The 22,967-nt window shown below is 37.7% G+C and overlaps 1 protein-coding gene across 3 annotated transcripts in view; it reads right to left on the bottom strand.

The window, feature by feature from the left end:
- Positions 1–3,710: 3,710 nt before the first annotated feature.
- The window catches only part of ABCB10 (ATP binding cassette subfamily B member 10), a 28,294-nt gene continuing 9,037 nt past the window's right edge, over positions 3,711–22,967 (bottom strand). For 2 of the 3 annotated variants that reach the window (XM_074925287.1, XM_074925306.1), the window contains exons 2-13: positions 20,829–21,029; positions 20,290–20,492; positions 18,482–18,616; positions 16,711–16,857; positions 15,816–15,951; positions 13,274–13,369; positions 8,651–8,860; positions 8,284–8,363; positions 6,795–6,975; positions 6,511–6,554; positions 4,935–4,969; positions 3,711–4,336 (exon numbers count right to left, since the gene is read on the bottom strand). In XM_074925287.1, the coding sequence (XP_074781388.1) occupies positions 4,045–4,336; positions 4,935–4,969; positions 6,511–6,554; positions 6,795–6,975; positions 8,284–8,363; positions 8,651–8,860; positions 13,274–13,369; positions 15,816–15,951; positions 16,711–16,857; positions 18,482–18,616; positions 20,290–20,492; positions 20,829–21,029 (1,760 nt within the window). In that variant the 3' untranslated portion in view covers positions 3,711–4,044. The remainder of the gene's footprint in view (positions 4,337–4,934; positions 4,970–6,510; positions 6,555–6,794; positions 6,976–8,283; positions 8,364–8,650; positions 8,861–13,273; positions 13,370–15,815; positions 15,952–16,710; positions 16,858–18,481; positions 18,617–20,289; positions 20,493–20,828; positions 21,030–22,967) is intronic. The other variant, XM_074925296.1, reaches the window with a different exon arrangement.

Raw genomic sequence — 22,967 nt, 5'->3', positions numbered from 1 at the left:
ACCATATCCCTAAGCCCTATGTTGACTCTAAAACACCTCCAGGGATGGGGACTCCACCATCTCCCTGGGCAGCCCATTCCAACACCTAACAACCCCTTCTGGAAAGAAATGCTTCCTCATATCCAGTCTAAACCTTCCCTGGCACAACTTGAGGCCATTCTCTCTTGTCCTGTCGCTTGCTACTTGGTTAAAGAGTCTCATCCCCAGCTCTCTGCAACCTCCTTTCAGGTAGCTGTAGAGGGTGATGTCCCAGCCCCGTGTTAAGAGCTCCATCTTCATGAGAAAAGATACACCACCTCTAAATTGCTTTTGACGCAAAAATAGTTTATGCTGATATCGGTTAGAGACTTAACCAGTTCTTGAATTGGGTCTCATGTGGTATTTGTTTTTCACATGAAAAGGTCAATGTCCAGCAGGCAATTTTGACAACACTGACCTAGTGGGGACTTGACCTAGGATAATGGGAATGAGTCACAACTTCAAAATATAGGGGACTGATAAGCTTTTTACTTCTGTTTATTTATTGATCAATGGATTGAAATTGTAGAAAATACTGCTTGAGTAGACTAGCCACAAATAGCTACCTACCTATTAGAAAGAAAATTAGTTTGAAAGGACAGTAGCAAACTCTATCATCTGCAGAGCAATCAAAATTCTTATGAATTGGTTAACTTAATATGCCTTATGGGACTATGCAGATGTTTAAACAAAGATATACATAAAAGATCAGTTCCATTTTCTTCATCAGATTCAGAGTTCCCTAAAAGGTCAGAGTATCAATCTATTGGATCACTGCATCATGAGTTTAAGAGCCCTTAAGCAACTGGAAACAATTCTCCCCATTCAAGACAGCTGAAAATGTCGAGCAAGTGGAAATGCGGTGACAGAATTGGCAGAGAACACAAAGGCAGGATAGTCTCTTCTGTTATTCCCCTAACTGGAGTCCACTCCCTTTTCAAAGATGAAAGTATTGACAGAAAGGAGGCTCTCTGTATCAGGAGATTAAAGCAAAAAAAGCTGTATTAACTACCTGACATCTGAATTGAAAGACCTTTAGATTTTTCTGAGATGCCAGTCTTTGGCTGCAGTAAGCATGCTGTGATCAGTACAGTATTTAAGCATTAAATAGTTTAATAAGTAGTTTAAGTAATAAAGTTACTCAAGACACTTCATGTTCAGTGTCTTATTTCTCTCAGAAAAACATTTATGCTGTCAAGAATCAGAAAACTGATTAGGAATACAGTAAAGGGATTAAGCGTACACTGAGAACTGACCTTTCATGAAGTCTCCAAATACTCAAATCTAATACATTCAGTTTAGCAAGCAATTAGATACAGTATTTAAGCCCTGCAAGTCATGACTGAGAAGCAAAAGGAAAGAAATACTTCCGGCCTCTGAGGCAGAGGTAAAAAAGGCACTATTAGTAAGACTTCAGAATGATGCCCATAGCTATCAACTAAAATACAGCAACTAGTGATAGAAGCTGAAAAATGTTTACATGTGTGCACATGAAATTAATTACATTCATTCTTTAATGTCTGGGAAATCATCTTTACTACTTTTCTACACAGAGAATATATGTTTAGGCCAAAGCTGAACACTAGTGTGTGTGGCCTACAACAGAGTTGGCCTTATATAATGTGCTGCAGCAGGGCTGCAAGGACATTTTGAAACTTCTACCAGTTCTGAGTAAGGTCTGGCCTTCAGGAAAAGTTGGGTAAGTTTAATTTGACTTAAACTGTATGTTTAACTGTGTGTAATCAAAAGCATTTCTAAGTACCTTTTCTCTTTTGGAATGCACTAGGAGTAGCACAGCTGTTTTGAGCTGGTAATACCATCCATCCCTCATGGAACTGAACCTCTTCCTACTAACAGTAGCTTAAACAAAACAAATAGCAGATACACAATTATTACTAAAAACTGAAGGGGGCCATGATGGAAAATACAGTCAGTGAGTTTAAGATGGAGGCCCCTGTTTGTCCTATGGTCCACGCTATGCAAAGCAGTGCCATGAAATAGTGGTCCTTAGCAGAAGACACGTATCAGGATTGTTAGAGATACACCAACAGTTTCCACCTTAGACAGGAAGGTCTTCAACTCTTGCAACAAAAAGAATGTGATACTTTAATTTTTCTCTTGCTCACACCTTTTTCCTCACTGAGCTACTAGGGCTCCTACAGTTAAAAATGTAACCATATCCAGTGTTGACTAACACTCCTGTGGAAGTATGCAGCATGCCATATGCACACATCATATACGTTACAGGTGTGTAAACCACAAACCTGAAGTTGTCCAGCAAGGCTTTCTACTTGCAGATTACTAAGAAACGTTTTTCTCACCTTGTTGAGGTCTGTGATTTGTTCCAAGGAGTATTTTGAGTGGTTCTAACCTGAATAAAGTCTGTTAGCCAGCGTACCTGTTGTGACAGACATTCACTTTTCTGCAGACTAGAGCTGTTCTATAGCTTTTCACACTCTTCTGTAGACCGCAACCCTGCCAGAACAACTAATAAACAAAAGACATAAAACATTCATTCAAATTGGCTCTAAGTGATTCCTGTAACCTGTGTAAACACATGAACAAAGGGGCTCACTATATCTCACATATGGAGGGATTACATGAGTAAAGACTAAAGTTCAAGTCCCTCTAAACACATTACAAAGACAATAATTGGTAGTCAGCACGGAAATTAAACTGGGTCAATGGTATTTTTGGCGTATTTTTAGTACAGTATCTGCTTCTAGTAAAACTGTATCAGAAGATAAAATTACGTCTGGATGTAGTTTTATTTTCCTTCCCTAGCACAGGGATCTCTGTAGTGTTTTCACTATGTTCCACAAAGGGCCATTAATGGCACATTTTAAGCTTGCCCAGCACTAGGTATGTCATCTATTGCTAATAAAGTTTTCCAGCAGCAAGTTTTTCTACCATAGATGAGTTTTAATGTGACCTGGAAAGTTTCTACCTTTTTAAAGTTATCTTGTGGGGTTTTGCATCTTCAGAAAGTTTAGAGAGATTCTATTGGAAGAGATTCTTAAATTAGAAACATGAAGCCTACTCTTTACTGCCAAATGTACCCTCCTGCAGTTATTAAAATGCTATTATTTTAATAGTTGTCCTTGCGAAGGTGGTTTACTAGTTGTCCCTAATAAGGTAATTTGGCAAAACCAGGAATTTCTATAGATGAAATTTTAAGTCACAATAAAAAGAACTTACATATGCCTTAAAGAAGGACAAAACCTTACATATATAAGAGCATGTTCTTTCGGACGACACCTTACAAAGGAAATGAAACTAAAGAGCTGGGAAAATAGAGAAGGGGAGAAAACGCATGCAAATTTTAGATTTTCCTGTGCTGACTTAATATACCAATATGCTTCCTTTGTCCTTATGTAAACTCAGATTTTTGTTTGGTTGAGCTGTTTTGTGTGGCTTTTGTTTGCTTGTGGTTTTTTTTTAAAGAACCTTCCTCCAACTCATGATTCCATACTCTCAAAAATATGTTTTCATAGGTAATTCTCTACAGTAACTGTAGATGGTGATCATAATCAACTTTCAGATTTCAGAACAAAAGGTAACTGAGAGGACAGTGAAGTCAGGCAGAACTCTCAAGAGTACATTAGTGTCACACATTTTTGAATTCCAGCATTTTAAGACTACTGACAAGCACAGCAAGAAAAAGTTCCTTGAAAAGGGCAGAGACAATGATATGAAAATGGTAAGATTGTCATTTAATTACCCTTAAAAGACTGAACTTACTTGAGAATGCAGTAAATCATCATACAGTGCATTACAGCAAACAAGATTCTAAATGGTCTCAATAACACAAAGCAGAAAAATATATACACTGAAATGATCTCAATGTGATAGATGTTTTTAAAAGTGGCAATAATTATTAAAAAGCTTTCAATAAAAAGTTTAAACACATTTAAGTTTCAAAAGAATATTTTGTACACTTTGGAAAAATATAACATTTACTTTATATAACTGAAACATAAGTTATATTCTTTGTAGTTTGTAAGCTTCCATTATTTATACATTCTCTCATACATTTTCTTTTAATACATCCTTTTCTCTAGATTGTAAATCTAATGCAAAAGTATCACTATTCTGAAGAAAAGCTTGTTTCTGCATTAGTTTCCTGAAAAGTCCATTTGGATTGGCAAGTAGTTCCTCATGTTTTCCACATTCAAGAATTTTACCCTGTCCAAGGACTGCAACAAAATCAGCATTCTGAATAGTGGACAGACGATGAGCAATAATTAGGACTGTCCTCCCTTCCATCAGCCGGTCCAGAGCTTCTTGCACTAGATACTCATTTTCAGCATCCAAAGCACTAGTAAGAAACAGGAAGCAGGGAGGGGAGAGAGGATGATATTTCTTACTTTAAGACAGGCTAGTTTTATATGCATTAGGCTTGTTTGGCTAAAACTGCAAACCCTTGCTATTGTTGTTGAAGATGAGCCAATGGAACTGCAGGAAAGTTTCGTGATTATGCTTAGTGCACACATACAAGTTATAGGCATCACATATCTCATATGCAAAAATATGCATGGAGAAATAACACTAAATCAGTGAAAAAAATTAAGTTATACTACAGTATAATCAGCTCTTTTTTACCCTAATATCTTCATTTAAGCTAAAGACACAAAAAAGGTTTCAGTAGATGTTTCAAAATCAAGTTACATATTACAGATTTAACTCCATGAAAAATTACAACACAGTGTACCAGCTATCCTTTCCACTTTGCATAAACAGCTTTTAATACAGGTCTCCTAACTAATTCACACATTCTAGAAAACACATTCTTTCTGTGGGTAGAGAAAAATAAGGGGCTAGATAATTTGTGCAAGGGCATGCAAAGAAAGAAGAGAGAACACCTCCCAGATCTGATTTTACAGATAGATCATTTCTATTTCTTTTTTCTTTCTTACCTTGTTGCTTCATCTAACAGAAGAATTTTAGGATTCTGAAGAAGAAAGTAAAATGGATTATAAAAACGATAAGATCTGAATATTTATATCAATACAGAACAGGGCTCATACAGCTTAAAACTCCAAGTAAGGGTACTTTATCAAAAGAACTGAGTGTCATTCAAAGTATTACTTTTAAGAAGTCTAAATGCTAAGAGGACAAACCAGAAACAACACACTTTCATCTTTAAGTTTTCCCAACTAAAGTAACAGAACACTATTACCTGGTAACTATTTGAAAGCCACAAACCAGAGGTGGGTGATGATTTTTAATGCATGCTTGATAGCCCTGTGGTCAGAAGTTCAATTTCCTATTTACTGCTCTTACGTGGATCTTTCACAGCGGCTCAGCTACTCTCTGCTTGCAGTCAGTCTGCTATATGTAACTGTCTAGTAACAAAAAATAAAAACCTACCAACAAGCAGTGTTTTGCCCTCAGATGAAATACAAAGTACCTAAGAACTAGCATTTAAGAATTCTTCCCAATTAAAAAAAAAAAATAAAAAATTGCCAAATCCCTAAGAAGCTTCTATTGAATTACAGTACATAACTCAAACTTCTTTGATAAAGTTGAGAGTAAAAGCTTTAGACTTCATCTGGAAGAGAAGGGACTCCACTGCAGCCCCATTCACATACTTACATCAACTACTTGTCTACTTGTTCATTTTTTACAACTTTTTTTTTTTTTCCCAAATAAAGTCTCTACTCCCATGACCTGTACTTGACATGAAATGCCATCAGCTTTTCAGCATTTGTGGTAAAAGAGAACTGGTATAATGAAAAATTCCTAGTAATCTAGCAGAACTGGGCACACTAGAATGCTATAGAGACCCGTGTGGCTTAATGTGAATGTAAGCTCGAGTCAGCAAGGGTCAAAACTTCCAGCTGAGCATCAGCACCAAACCGCCTCCCTGTGAGACCCCAGACCCCGTGGCTGTCCCTGAATCAAATTCCCAAATTCTGATCTTCAGAAGCCTCCTCAAATTTGTGCAGCACAGAGTCTGCCCTAAATCTAGACCCACGCCAACCCTTGCAGAAAAAAATGACACAACATTGTGCCTGAAATAGTATCTTGTCCCAAATCCAGACCAGCTCCCCTCAAAGCCAAGACAGGGCACCTATAGTGCTAGTAAGCTGCAAACCGGAAAAATCAACCTGTGAATGATAAGATATCTAAACACAGAACACAGAGACTGAAGTGTCATATATGAGTTTACTAGCACCACATTCTTAAAGACTTCCTTCATCCTTGATCTGGTCATACGAAAGTGAGCCATTATACAATGATTTAGCATCAGTCTTGGCAAAAACTATCAAAAAACATGACTGAAAGATGGAAAAAGCATTTCCATAAGTAAATTGTCTTTAGTTAAACCACTCGACCCTTTCAAAGTTCCTCATTAATGTAAAAGATATAAAAGATACAATTTGATTTTAAAAAATATTTTTCCACCTCTCCCACTGAAATACCACCTCCTTTTTAACACTTCCCATGTCCCCGCAAAGTAGTTAAATAGCTATTTGGGTGCTGGTTTACCTTGAGCAGAGCTCGAGCAATTGCAATTCGTTGCTTCTGTCCACCTGGGGGAAAAAGCTCAGTAAATTAAAACAGGAAAAAAGATAGAAAGTAATTTTAACTGAATGCCTGAGCTGAGCAGAATTAGGCACATGTGCTTCAGAGGGGGAATTGAGATGAAGGAGATTATGATTTTTTAATACTTATGGCAGGCTATGACTTCGAGAAAAAACTGGTAACAAAAAATAACAGAATTTTGACTTCACTCTATAGCATTTTTTAAAATAAGCAATATAAAGAAGTACCTGAAAGCAAAATGCCTTTTTCTCCAACTACAGTGTCAAACCCTTTTGGAAAATCTCTGATGAAGCTAGCAGCATTAGCTATTTCAGCAACTTTCTGAATCTCCTCTGCAGTCACAGTAGAAGGATCCTCTGCACCGTAGGCAATATTTTCAGCAATAGAACAGGAGAACAGAACTGGTTCCTGACAAATTCAAAAACATAACTAATACAGTAAATCTGTAATTACATACATGTATTATCTATATATCAAATAAGTCCCCGTATTCATTTCCTTTATATCCGTACGAAAGAATATGTAAGCAAAAGTTAACTGAATTAAAAACAAAAGTCTCTCCCCAAAATGGGCAGTGGAAATCAATTAAAAAATAAGTTGCTTTAACTGACAAAACATAACATAACCCTCAATTCCTAATATTTGAGGAAGAGTTCAGAAAAAGCTATTCATTCACACATCAGAAAATCTCCCTTTGGACTTTACTATCTATCATCATTTGCAACAATGATGATTCCTCTCAAACTCTACACAGATTTCATGGCATTTTGTGCATTTAATTTGTATCAAAGCTTAAAGCAGTGAAGAGGACTGGCAGATAGGAAAATGATGTACAATGGGAAAACATCTGAAACAAGGTAAGTCTGCTCTGTTTATAAAACAGAGACATACTATAGTATGAATATCACTATGAATCTCCTACTGGTAATTCAAGTGGAATACAGAAATTAAAAATGAAAAATGTTAATGTGCCCACAGGAAAATAATTTCTGCACAAAAACTTTTGGTGGCATTATTACATAAAATACATGCTTTGAAAGGCAACATGCCCAGTTATCCTTATGCTTTTAACCAGAACATGCACCTAAGTTAACTGCACTGTGAAGTATCCAGGGAGACAAGGGAAGGAACATTCATAATTTACTTGGCCAAACAATTTAAGAGACCATTAAACATCCCTCTGTACTTCCAGAATTTGGGAGTTGCTAGGAAGGGGGCATTATAAGAGCAAATGCCAACAGTGCTATATTTTCAGGCTTTCCTAGTGGAATTATGTTTGCCTGGAAACAACACAGAGCACAGAAGGTCAGTTTTCAAATGGTTGTGTAAAATAGAACAGTGTAACTTCCATGAATACAAAATGTGATTAAATGTTAAGCTTTGTGTTACTTTATTCCAATAAATCATAGAGAACATCAAGATAGTCATATCTATACCATTTGCAACAACATATTTTCCAGTCTCCACGTGCAAACTTTTCTGGCACACTAACCTAACACTTTGAATCTCTATGATTACGTAAAAACATTACAGCATAATGGGACTAGCTCTGAATCCTTAATTTTGGAACAAAGCATGCACAACAGCAGTTATGGTGAGATGGAGGGATTCACTGAGGAGCAAAATTATATAGTAAAAAAAAAAAAAAAGTGAGGCAGAGCTAGTTGATCACACAAAATTATTTCATTCACTTGGAATACTTTTTTTCTTCCTTACCTGACTCACTGTTCCAATCTTTGTCCTGAACCACAGTGGATTTAACTGACGGATATCAAAGCCATCAACGGTGATAGTACCTTAAATTAAGACACAGTAAAATCAAGTGTGTTTGTCAAGTACTGAAGAGAGACAGAAAAAGACCAGTTGAGAACAACGACCCCTGGGGAATCACATACTGGTGGATCAGAAAAGCAAAGCTATGCAGGCACCACCACAAGGTAACCACACACCCCGGCGGGAAGCACAGTGCATCAGTGGAACAGTCACATCAGGGCTTCAACCACAGGAACTCTGACCGTTTATAAGGTGTATCAGAGATGCAAAGCATCAGCTGTCATGAATGACAGCAACACACAAAACATACCTGAGATAGGATCATACAGCCTCAGTAGAAGGGATACAATAGTTGATTTCCCTGTACCACTTGGGCCAACTAGAGCCATAACAGAGCCAGCTGGAATGGAAAGGCTAAAATCTTTGAAAATGGATGTTTCTGGACGTGTTGGATATGCAAACTCAACGTCCTTGAATTCCAAAGCACCTCTGAATGTGTCTTTGCCTAATGTGATTCCCTCTGTATGACAAACAGTAAAATACAGAAACAAAAATCAGCTCAGCCCTCCTAGAACTTGCTTTACAGACAGCCATTAGAAATATCTATCTCCACATTAAATCTAGGGATAGGGGCAAGCCACAGTAATTATATTTCAGCCATGACTGAATCAGTGTGGTACACCACTTGTTCCTGAATGTAATTTCAGGTTGCTCACCAGCAGTAAGCTGCCTACAGCAAGAGGGATAATTTCCATCTTGCTGATACCTAACACGTAGCAATGTTCAATTCTAGTAGAATTACCTGAAAACATATTATAAACAATTTAAATTTTGTCAATTAGGAGCAATGAAATAGAATGGCATTGTTGAAGGCCAAAGTCCCATTGCCATAGAACACATGCAAGAAGATAAACATTGCAAATCACTTACTGCCCTTTCACCAAGCCACAAAAGTCACCTGAAACACCCTCCCCTTTGGATGAGAGCACTTCCCTCTTCACTACCTGTTAACTGGGTAGCTTTTAAACAAAGGCTGTCACTGGAATAAAGCTGCTGCTGCTACGTTTGTTGCATTAATGGCCATTGTTTAGATTTTTGGGTTTTTTAAGTGGAAAATACATTTAATAAATTCAGAACAACAGTGTACTCAAAGACCCATCAGAAGCATAACTCACTGAAAGGCGTAAATTCACTGAAACTAAAATTTCAGTTTGTGGAATACCCTAACAAACCATTATGAATGAATGACTGTCAAAGTTACATAAAACCAGCTTCTTTCTGGAACGCAGCATTTGATTTAAACAATTATTTTAAAAGAGTATCATCAGTACTAGAAAAAGCTTACAAATAGGTAAGACAAAGAAATACAATTTTTTCAGGCCCTGTTATATCCCAGCAACACACATCCATACAAAGCAAACTAACCGGACAGTGGTGCTGCTGCATTCCCAAAGGACAGTCTCACTGACAAAGTTCCTACATTCTGTGAAAACCGTCAGCACCAGAGTGACACCCGAGTAGTGTTTGTTCGTGCTGAAGACATGCAACTCAACCCCCTTAATTCTTTTCAGACACAGCACACAAGTAACCCCCAACTTGCCACAGCACGTGGTAGCACATGTCCACGTTTGGTTAAACAGTAACTATGGATAGGAAGCACAGAAACACATCAGTAGCAATCAAGATTTCACTAGTCCTGCTGTTCCCAGAGCAAATAATTTATTTTGCTTTTCATTTTCCCCAGATTCCCTCCTCCGGGCTTTCTGTTTAATGATAGTAGCATAGAAATGGTAAAGGCAAGTGCATACAATTTCAGACTCCTTACTTGACTTTAATCCATGGATATACACATTGTAACTTGTTTGTTAGGTTAAAAGCACAGTGGTTTGTAAACCTCTCTTTGGGTAAATAAATGTATTTTCTAAATCTTGTGCTAGCAGCATAATCCTATTACCAAAGTAACAATCAATTGCTTATATTTATTCTCAGTTCCAGTTATTGCACAGTCTATTCCATGGCCTGAAACACTGCAATACAGAAAGTCTGGTACCACAAGTCCTTCCTCTATATATTACTGTAAAAATATCTAAAAGCTATATACAAGATTGTACATGTTTCTTGTTTGGATTCTAGAAACAGGAAAAAAAGACATAATTTGTTCCTGAGATATTTATTATCACCAACAACAGCTGGAGTTCCATGAAAACAGAACCTAAGTAGCGAAAAGAGTAGATGTTTCAAGTGGGTTTGCAAAGTAGAGAAATAGTCTCTTGGCTTTATTGTCTGATGAGCCAGAAAGCAACTATGTTTGGGTTTTGAGACAAAGGTTTATATTCTTTCCTATGTATTTTATACTGAAAGGAAACTTAAAAAGAAGCTTTCTGTAAGCCTATGCTACATGGACATCTAAAACTTTGTCCTATTTGTGTTTCACCCATAAAATATTGTTTTCTGGATGTCACTATTCCTGTGATTATACAATTCAATACCTGCAGGGAGAAAGACAACGTCTGCCCCAACACTACTGCTTATTTTGCACTGCTACCACTGTAGCAAGTGCAAGATGAAGACCACTGAAATAATCTAGATTTAAAAAAAAAAAAAAATCCCATCCAAATGATGATGAAATCAACACTTGCACTAGGTCTGTGAAGGGCACAGCAAACTGCAGTGTGGCACTGGATGTCATGGCAGAAGTTAAAGGCAGCTTCATTGCTAAAGACAAGAGTGCATAGCTATCCCTTCGTCAGCTAGTTAGTGGTTAGCTTTTGGACAAATGGCTGCTATACTAAATCTGCCTCCATCCACTGGAGACAGGAACACTTTCACTGCCTAAGTGAAGTCTATGCACATTGAAAAGTATCTTACAGACAGGCTTGCAGCTGTGAAGAGAAACAAGACAGAAGCCAGGCTGTGACTTGGTGTCCATCTGGTTAAGAACTTCAGGAATTCCAGCACAGTGAGACAGAAGCAGAACAGACATTTGAAGCACAACATTTCAACAGAACCCCTCTGTATTAAACAACTGAAAACTCCACTTTTTCTGTGCCGCTGCAGCATAGAAAGCCAACAGGATGCAGAGTACGGGCCAAGTTCAAATCATGACATTCCCTAAAGCCAGAGCTCACTTGAAAAATCTGTTAGGTCCACTGGATGTTCTTCTCTGACTCTTCCTCTTAGAGTAGCCCTTACAAAGTTTCCCCATTAGAGGACCATATAAATCTCAGAAAGAATTTGTGTTGACAGCTCAACTGGACACTGCTATATTGCATTTCTTAACAACATACAGAACTGGTGAACACACATGTATGACTTTTACTTAGTGGGATGCAGCTGATTAAATAAACCAGCAATTCACACAGAAAGTACCTTCTACAAGCAGTTCACTGAACTACTTTGATGGATACAAGCAAATACTACTTATATAAAATACACTCAGTGCTGGAGGGCATTGTCTAGCTTCTGAACAATAAAGCTGTAAATAAGGTGTTGCTGGCAATATATTTTTATTTACTGTATTTAAATATTATTGAATATTCAAAAATATTTACATATTCCATTTAGATAGTATTTTAATGCTTATTAATATTTATATTCAATATTTGTTTAAATGTTACTACATTAAAATGCTTATTTAAAATCCAGATTTATAGATGAAGTTTGCATATCTTCTTTTTGAGATTTGACTACTACATCAGCAAGTTTCCATAAAAAGCACACTTCCATAAAAATCTAACACCTCTCAAAGGTGAGTATATTCACCTATGAACATACTGATAAAACCAGATTTATTTCAGGCTCACAAACGTAGCTTTGGACCTAAAGCAGCCAATTAAAAGAATGACTGATTTGCCACAAAAATTGCTTGTTTCTCCTCACACTTCCAACAATGTCAAACTCGATTAATCAAGGACATTACCTCCCCTTCAAAACTTTCTTGTTCATATCCTTAGAACACTGCAGCTATATGAAAAATACTATGTGCGTGTTACCAGGTCCAACACAATACACGTCAAACTAGGAGCCCACTTAGTGTAGCAGGCTGCTCATGCAGCAGAAGGCCCACAGCTCCCTGACCCATAGCTGCATCAGGTAAACCATATGCTGGAGTGGCTCCTTGCCCCACTAAAGAAGGGAGAAATGTGGGTAGTGCTACTGTGAGAAGACGGGTGCAAATCATTCCAAAAGCAATGCCTGCTGCACCTGCACATCCACACTGTCCCAAGAAACAGAGCTCCCCATCTCAGCTCCAAGCCTTCCTTCCTTTCATTCCCCCATCATGCCTCAGTAACCCACTCAAAAATTCAGTTTGGCATGTGCTGCTGAAAGGCCAAACTGCCTGTGCTTGCAAGTTCAGCTTCAAACCACCATGTCTTACCCAGGAACTGTTTTCACGGGATCAGTACGAAATGTTTAAACTTGAGATACTCTTAATGAAAAACACGTGGTTTCAAAAGCTTCTCTTTTTTCAGACTGCTAATTTCTTAGCCATTAGAGATGAGCATGGTAAAACTTTTAGTGGAAATATGAGATACAGCCATCTCAGAGCTCCTCCCTCCCCACTTTTTTCTTTCTTCCACTCTTTTCACTCTAAAGCTATTCCAAGAGAAAGTGGGGATAACATCAAAGAAATATTCCAAAAAGCTAGAAATGAGCATGTTCTCAGTCACATAACTTTTCATAAAAGCATATTCTGAATTAATTAAAGAAAAAACCCACTAAATTTTCAGCTTCTAGGATTTCTGATTAAAGGAAATTTCTACCATCTTTTTCATAGTTATTAGTAGTCAGAAGAATTACCACTGTATCTAGTTTCTTTCAAAAAAATGTAAGTCAGTACTATCTTTAGGTATTATTACACATATCCTTCTGAAATACTGGTGACTATTAAGAGAAAAATCAACCTATGAACAGTAACAAACCAAGGACCCACCATTAAATGGAAGTTGGGGCTTCCTTTCAATAAGTTCCCATAGACGTCCACCAGCACCTAGTCCTTTCATTAGCTCAGAATAAAAGGAACTTAGACCTAAATAAAAAGCAGAACAGTATTATGCATCCATATGGAATGAAAGACACAGGAGACATAAAATTTGCTTTTCATCACCATCATTGAAGCACCAGACGTGTAGGGAACCTTTTAGTCTAACACACTATCAAACATGCTGATTTAAATCCTATCTAGTCTCAGTTGAGAGCTACCAATAAGCCTTATTCACCATTCTTATTTATATCTGTAAAGTAAATCATTCTGAAGAAAAAAAAGAAAATATTAATACACCTAAGCTTGCGTATACTCCAAAGCAAAGCAACTCTTTTTCATTCATCTATCAGGAACGACAGCATCCAACTTCAGAGAAATAGCCTTGTACGACCAGCTACATGTTCAAAATCATTTAGAAGAACGAAGCACTCAGAATGTTCTTCTTTGTCAGGCAGGCTTATACTACTACAGGGGAGCCTGGCTGGGTCAGCCACGGGGGAAGGAGAGCACAAAACCTAAAGCTGAACTGACGCTTGAGAAGCTATGTGGAAAATGGACAGTGTAAAGAAATATGTCTCCCAAGTCAGTGTGCTTTAAACATCACTGGAGAAAGCAAAAGGCCTGCATATAGTAAGCACTAGGTCCCAACTCTTAGCAGCTGTGTCAGTCATCTTGGCTGAAGGGCTTTCCGGCTGAAATAAACACAGAAATGCACCTAGAACCAAAAATGGAGTAGGACATAAATACAAAATGTCTTATTTCTTCATTTTTTGTGTGTCTTTCAAAATAAAGTAACCAATTTCTAAAATCTCTGAATTCTAACAAAATAAAGATACAGAATAAACCACTTCCACCTTAAAATGCGTATAGCGTTGAGTGATTTCAGGAGGGCAGAAAACCCAAGGTGTATCAAAATAGGTTTACTGGTTTATTCTTGCAAAGCAACAAGCCCAGCACAAGGTCATTAGTCTGTAAGTGTAAACAGGGCATTTCATCACCTGGCTGCTGAGGACTATCAGAAAGCTTGAAACACAAAGCACTAGCCATGGTGAGAAGCTGTCTGCTTGGAAAAGAGACCTAAGTACCCACATCCTAGAGCAGGGCACAGGGGAGAAGGCATGAGCCTCACAACACGCCTTGAAACTGAGACAATGACATTTGAAAATTCACAACCACTCATTAAAAAAACCACTGTATAATATGGACAACAAAGGCTAATTAGAAACTGGTTTTAATTTTCATTACCTGTGTTCAGTGTTTAGTAGGAAACACAGCCAACTGTTACAACAAAAAGGGGCAAAGTCCCAAATTACGCAGTGAACTTCAAAGTTCATTGCATGAACTACTATATGTACTGATGATGACCGAGCAGACTTAGCACTTTGAAGATTTATATATGCCTTGTAGGCGTCAAGGAAGGCAGGTCTCTTGTGGCAAGACACCTTTAATGCAGAGTCCCCATGAGAATAAGCTCTCTGCAGGACTATATTCTTCAATAATCTTAAGTAGAATTTTAAAAAGTTTTTATAGCAAATAAAAGTTAATTGAATTTTATTTTATTAGTACTTCTTATTTTTCATTTATTTAACATTAAGTTGTCCCACATTTTCAAAGCGCTGGGTAATCTGTCTGTTGACAGATGGATGACTTGGGTGATTTATGCAGAGAAGAAAAGGGTTTGGTAGCTGGAGTGGGTGCCACTGGAATTTTGATATTCAAAGAAGCAGGTTTTGTGAATTTTGCCCTCAGGCACATCTTTGTGCTTCCCACGATATCAGGCTTAGCCTTAGAAAAGAAGAGTACAAATGAGCTGCATTGCCCTGCTGGTCTATCAGAAGTAACAGACTCATTTTAAAGAACCACCTTCCAATGAGCTGTCAAATTTCAAAATACCTTATCTTCATTTTTGCCTGTATGAAGTAGTGAGGACTGCTCTGTCAAAAAAATGAACTGTTTGTTTCTGGGCCAGTAGATTACAGAGTCTGAGCTTCAAGGAGCCATCAGTGAGTAAGGAAAAATAAAAGTTTAGCACCAGAGTGCAGTGTTCTGCTGGCACTCTTTACCCTTCCAGCTCAAGACACTCTATACTGAATTACAGCTGAATTCCACATGCCCTTCTAAATAGAGTGTGTTTAACACAGACCCACATATCCTGTAAAAAATATAATACCAGTGTTAATTCTTTACATTATATATCAAGTATTTTAATTTAGAGCCAAAGAAAATTAAAGTAATATGTATCTGTCACGTACACACTGAAAAAATATTACCTTTGTATTCCTTTGGGAAAATGGAATGCTTATATTAAGATTAAGTTATAAATTATTATTTTCATTAACTCTTCAGAAAAAAAATTATGTATGATTTCTTGGGAAGATCATTTGGAAGAGACTTTTTAAGAAAGCCAGATCTTTTAAGAGCTTCTTCCTTCCCGCCCCCATACTGAGTGTAATGCTTTGAAGTGAAGAAAATCTAATTTCTCATTCCATACCTCCAATGCTTATTCCAACCCAGAAAGCATACATTAGGAAAGATGAGAGTTCACCAACTGTCATGTAGGCACTGCCCATCAGTAATCCTCCTTTGTATAAGACTGAGAGGATAATTAAGTTTCCAGAAAGGCCAGTCTAAGGAAAAAGAGGAAAAGGCAGATTTTGTCACATACATCTGAAATGTCATCCTCTAAAATGTTGTGTCAGAATTTTCCTTCTAATAAAAGAATGCCCATACTATGGATATCTAGATTTCTAGAGGACTGAGTTAAATTTGAACAAAACCAATTCTAAAACAAACCAAGCCAACAAACAGACATCTTGTGGCACTGCACTGCCCTATCCAACAAGCATTCAAAAAGCAACCAACTTTTTTGGATTTTTTTCCCCAAGATAGAAAGGAACACCAAACATTATTCTCAACCATCATTAAAGGAGAAGAGTTGATAGTCTGCAGCTATTTTGCAGTTTTAGAATACTATTAAACAAACTCACTGCAAGCTATTGAGGAAAAATGCAATCCCAGCCTCCATCCCCCACCTGTGCACTCCCCACCTTCCTCACACTGATGCCAAACCTGCTAAAATGCTAAGGCTGGGAGAAGGTTTCCACAAGTTTAGTTCATTGAAGAGGAGGTATGGCCTCAGATAAAGAATACCAAGCTATGGGGTGCGGGGCAGAAATAGAGGCTTAAACTGGCTTTATCATACCACTGTACCTTGAGGTGCAGTTTCACAGCAATTTAGACTGATTTAAGTTGTCTTCCCACGGTTTTATGTAGATTCAATTTACGCTCAATTCATTTATTTGCAGATTTATAAGTATCTCATGAATTTTAAAATAACTGACCCTTGGCATAACATGGTTGGTTCACTTTCATCAAAATATACTTACTGCTCCAAAGAAGCCTGCCCGAGCTAGTGCCTCTTTTTTAGCCAGTTGTAGCACATAATCGACTTTATTTGTATACTGCTCCATTTCAGCCACTTCTTGCCCAAAAGCTCGAACTGTTCTTATGTTTCCAACACGCTCTTCAGCTAACTACATTAAAGCAAAGAACAAAACAAACACACACAGACACACAATTTGGTATGTTCTTACTACAGAACATTTGAAAGTTAAAGCAATATCACTACACTAATCTCCAAATACATTCATTTGGATAACACTGGAAAATTTCTCATGCTCTCCTTTCCCCAGCCCCACCCCTCTTTTTTTTTTTTTTTTTTTTTTTTAAATTCTATTATGTTAAAAATAAACTGCGTGCCCAGGCAGTTTAAAAAGAACTTCAAGATTGCCTTAAGTCCTAGCAGAAAAATATAAAAGTAGGGTTAAAAAAACCCCTTAATTTGACAGGAACAACACAAATAAGATTACTATTGACAATATCTTGCAATAACAATGTGGGGAGGGCAAAAATAAAGAATATTCTATTCTACACTAAATCAAGCAAGAAAACCTGCAGTTATTTCCTGAAACAATTCCACTTATGTGATCAAAGCAACACTGGGAATGAATTTAGCTCAACTACTAACATCTCATTTCAACTCAGTATTTTATTTTAACTTCTGAACAGCAAAGTATTAATTCTAAAATCACCTCAATTGTAACCGATTAGACTAAGTTGATAATAGACACTGTGATGGTCTTACAGAAAACAAGGCTCCCTTTTCTGAGTAAAAATATGATACTAAAAATACAGTTCTCTTCCTTCCATCCTCCATTCAACCTGAAAATTTGAATGGAACACTAAAATTGCTTGCTCATGTGAAGTCCCACACCTGGTTTAAAAAGGCATGAGCTTCCCTTCAACACAGGATGAAGAAGATAAACAGAAGAGGGCTTAATCTTCCTTCTGCACAGTCAATTTGCAGAATTTCTACAAAGAACAGCCCAAGTTTAAAACAGCTGACAACTGTGGCTGTTTTAAGTAGATCTTTCCTGATTCTATTTCTATGTTTTTTAATGTTTCCCCATGCTCAGCCTGTGAGGAAGAGGTCACTATCACTACTATTCTCTGATAGTGCTTTGCAAGATTCAGTGCAGTCAGCAAACACAATAAAGGACCCCTACAACAGCCTCTTTAGAAGCAACAGCTTCCTCTACTTTCCTCCCAAATATCTGGGTATGTGCTGAGATACCCAGAAAAGTTTAAGAAATGTCAAGCCTCATAAACATTAAAGAGCTGACAATAAGGTCAAACATCAAGGATTTATTCCAGCGGACTTGCTAGCAAAGTTTTCTTAAAAGACAGATGCATCTAGGATGCTTCTGATGGCTTCAAACTCATAACCATGGTCTAAGAAAACTGTCTTTCACACCCAGGTACCAAATTACACAGGATTTCATAGGTTGGTATTTTTATGGTCTCACAAAGCTGAAGCCTAACATCCTTAACCTTTCCTACATTTCCAAATTCTCAAGGCCTTGTACCTCTACATTATATTGTTATGGACAACCAAAGCATGGTTGGTTTTGAGATCTATGAATAAATGTTACTGACATTTATCTTTCAGCCTATTCAGGTGCAAAACTACAGGCTCAGCATGGCTTAGGGCAATGAACAGTACAATTATCTTCAGAAGATCTGTAACTTCAGAGATATTAACCTAAACACACTAGAGCAACTTTGAAGTTAACTAGAAAGTGTCTATTAAAAGATTACCTGTGTTGCTTCTGCAAGAGAATCTTGGGTCATTTTAGTCAGTTTTCGCAAGTATCTTCCATAAATCACAGCCAGGACAGCCAAGGGTGGCACAACGCTCAGAACAAATGCAGCAAGGCTAGGAGACACAAAAAACTAGAAGAAAAAGGTATGTGTCAGGGGTTAGCGTTCAGATTAAAAATAACCACTGGAGTACTGAAGTGCAACTTCCTTCGCTAGAGTTTTCTAAAACTAGCAGGACTGTAATTTAGTGCTGCCATGCTTTCATTTATCACATTGTATTTCTTCCAGGCAAAATTATCAACTCCTCCACAGCATTTGGGATGTATCTCATGGTTAGAGCAAAGGATTATAAGCAAAGCAGTTTGGATTTCATTTCTAGCTTTCTCACTGGTTCATTGCGTGGTCTTAGCCAAGTATCTTAACCTCAGTAAACAGGCCTACCAGGAAATCTCTCAGGCATGCTGAAAGACGTAAGCTATTATATAGTTTCTCAAGTGCTTTCACAACTTTTGAACAGATGGTGTAATACAGAAAGGCTGAGTAGAGAAATATCGTATACTACTTCTGGGTAACCGAGCAACAGATGGAGTCAGCAGTGCTCCCTAGCACCCATGAATGCTCATAACCTGGAATAATGGATTTAATTTGCTGTTGAAAATGTTATCACTTGTAACCATCATCATCAAAGCTCCTAAATAGGTTATTTTCATAAGATTTATTGAAATTACATCTAACGTGTTTTCATTCCATCTCACTTTCTGTATTGAAAACAAAAATCTCCAGAAAAATTAAATATCGATTTAATTGCCAGGCTTGATAATTATTCCGTAATAATCTCTTCTTTCTGGGAAAGCTTTTAAAGTCCACCTTTTAACACCGTATCATGGCAGGATTTTTGAGCAGAATACCTTATATAAAGTTATTCCATTTAATCTATGGTAAGATAAAACCTTAGAGACTATTTGCTTAGATAAATACAGAAAGCCATCATTCTTAACAGTGACAAAGTACTAAAGCTTTAAAACTTCACAGTGGAAACTCTTAACAGTTTCTAATAACATCAATATTAGAAGCATATTTTTATGAGGAGACTTTTTGCTATCTGTTTTTATCTCCAGGTAGACAGCAGAAATTACCATACCTTCAGTTAAGATAACTGCCACCAACATATTTTTTCTCAGATAAGCATAACAAAATTAATGCCATAAAAAACATCAAGGGGGGCCAGATTTTTATGTAAACCAACTGGCCACCAAGGAATATTATCTGATGCACTGCACTGGAGCCTTCATTAATATGCTTCCTACCTAAATATATTCTTTACTGACAGACTAAAGCAGAAAGATTAACACTTGTAAAAATCCTCAGCAGTAGTTTGATATTCAGTGCTGCCTTTGCTCACCTAGGCCTTAACCAGAATCAACCAACTTCCATTACTTTTACATCAGGACCTTCACACCCTATTTTACCTACAACCATGGGAACATTATAACTGACATTAGTATTTTTAGTAGGAAGTTAAGCTATTTGCCTACTATACTTTGCTTGATACATTTGGGCAGTAACAGTAGTTCATTTCAAACCTTCATTCTCCGTATTCTGGCTTGTGAGCAAACACCAAGTTGGTACAGGCACATGATGTACTGCAATGCAGTACATAGAAGTTACTGTAGATAACCAGTGAAATACACTTGTATCCAAGAACACACAAGTTTCTGAACTGAATCACATTTCCACATTACCCAACAGAACTGAAACCAACTTGCAACTACAAGAAGTGACAAGCAGGGAAGAGACCACCATACCATCATGCCAACCCCCACAGATGCTTGCGCTCCTGCCCTGAGCCCATCTGAAAGGTTTTCAGTCACGGAACGGCCCAGGAGGGCTGTATCTGAAGATAAGCGGTTTATCAGCTCTCCTGTTCTGGTCTTGTCAAAGAAAGCAGTTTCTTGCTTCAGAATAGAGGAGAACATGGTTGTTCTCAAACGTTTCACAATTCTTTGTCCTGTCAGAAACAGAAGTCAGTCAAGCATGGCACCCAAGACTTTACACAGACACTGACAATGTAAAAATCACAGAATTACACAGCACTGAACTAGTCACATTACAGAGAGACCAGAATTACAGAACATACCAGAAGAGAGTGAGCTTTAAGATATCACATAACAGTAAATAAAAATGAACAATTATTCCAGCATACTTATCTTTGCACTACTGGTAAAAAAAAGCTATTGATTCCAAGAAGAATCCCTCAGTGCCAAGAATTTATTTCAGATCATTAGATATCCTGACACTGTAAAAAAAGATGGCTCTCAGCGCCACTTTTTGCTTCTGTTTTTACCTGCAGTCTGCATGAGGTAGACACGAGTAGCATTAGCAGCAGCACCACATAAAAAGATTCCACTCAGCAAGGCACATAGGCTGGTCAGGCTGTCAGTGAAGTCTTCACTGGGATTTGTATAAATAACATCAATAACTTTCCCCAGAAAGAAAGGGGCTGACATGGTAATGACACTGGAAACTGTCAGAAAGCCAACAGCAGCTGCAAATCAACAAGGAAAAGAAAAGGAAAATTATTCCAAATTTGGCAAGTTCATTAACAGTACATACGAAATAATTTTTCACTTTAAATTTCTATTAAGCTTGCGAGTGCCAGTATTAAATAATCAACACTCTTTTAGGCCTAGTTCTGAACGGGATATTTTAAGTCACTGTATAAATTAACTTAGGCAAGGCACATTTTAAGATCTTGAAAGCTTCTGTATACAATCACAGTCCTGAAACTGCTTCTCCTGTCTAACCTTCCACATCACCATCCAACAAGGTTAATTTTTCACAGACATCATCCTTAGAGAACATTGACAGTTACCAAATTTTCCATGTATCACAAACAGTCTTTCAACTCCTGTTTGGTTTGGGTTTTATTATTCATGCTTGTTACTGTATTAGAACTTCCAAGTGTCTATTTCTGAGATAGCAATGGACCAAAGTAAAGATCTGATGTGAGAGCCATCTAAACCATGCAATTTTATCAGGGAAAAACAACAACAAAAAGGCATTTGATTTACTCTTGACTGGCAAAACTGATATACCTTTGTTTTGTTTTACACTATTATTGTTGGCCTAAAAGAAAAATAGCCTAAGTTTGAATGAGAAGTACATTTGCCGATGAGCAGAGCTCTTGAATTACAGTTCCAAGATCACCCACAGAACAGCCTGTGTAACTTGGTCTGACGCTGTATCAGAGTATGAAAACTGCACTGGACCAAGACTTAGCCTTTTGAACTTTAATCTGCAAAGACATTTCTTGAGCCAGGACACAGCTTGACTCTGAAAAGGCAAGCCAAGGTTGGACGGCTGAGAGCTACAAAAAACACCCATCTTAACTGAAAACTAAACAAACATGATATGAAAACCACTGAACCACAACAAACAATGCTATTTATACAGCGTAATTTTCCAACAGCCAACCCCACACTTAAAGCAACCATCCATAGGATTGCTACAAAACTACAAGCAGGTAATACCTTTAAAGACAAAAAGACACTGTATGGGAAATCCTGAAGTTGCCTGCATTTTAGTTCCACTCTACTGAGCTTCTTGTATCACTTCTATAATGAAGAAAGCAGAGAGAGCTTCCTGGCAGCACACTGCTGTAAGAGGTTTCTAACATCTGTCACAGATAGTTCTATGTCACTTACCACCTCCACACACGCGTGGAAAGCTTTGTTTCAGTTTTCACTTGAAGTGTAAATACAGCTGTGCATTTATGACAAAGAATTCATGGTACAAAAACCACATACCTGCCACCTCCTGAAGCAAATACTTCTCTACACCTTCACTGCAGTGCCCCTGAGCAGCCCTGGGAGATCTCTACACACTGCCCAAACAAACTTCATCCTTGCCATTGTATTCAACTTGCATTCAAGACCTGTTTGGGATCTTACCATTGTGTAATACTCAGGCCAGCAAACACGTGAAAGACAAAGGACTTGGCTCTTTAACTTGAAGCTATAGAAACTGTAAGTAACCAAAGGGAAAGACCTCCTGCTGCAAAGTTACGTGATCGATGCCATAGACACTTCTCATAAGCGTATTATTTACTAGCTAAAACTTTGTAAGAATGAGTGACCTTATTAACAGGCAGCCTGCACTGGTGTGTTCAAGCTGTGAAGCAGCTGGGAAAAATCCAACAAAAGCAAGGTCGTCATCTGTCAGAAAAATCTGGTCTATAAGGCAGCTGGAGATGGACAAAAGCATTGCTTATAAGCACAGTGCTGCACTGCAGCTCAGCCTTCGCTGGTCCAGACAATTTCTCCGTTATGGATGGAACTGAACACATCAACTGCATATATAAATGTTCACTGAAGGAAGAGGTCTGTTTGGTTAAAAATCCCCTATGTCTCTGTCTAGTGGTACAGCCTTCCTGGCTTGAATTTACCTTCAGCTCATCTTCATTTAAACTAGCATGGGTTTCACT

The sequence above is a fragment of the Athene noctua genome, chromosome 1 (assembly GCF_965140245.1).
Source record: "Athene noctua chromosome 1, bAthNoc1.hap1.1, whole genome shotgun sequence".
Classification (NCBI taxonomy): domain Eukaryota; kingdom Metazoa; phylum Chordata; class Aves; order Strigiformes; family Strigidae; genus Athene; species Athene noctua.
The sequence above is the reverse complement of the archived record's forward strand: the minus strand, read 5'-3'. Positions and strand labels throughout refer to the sequence as shown.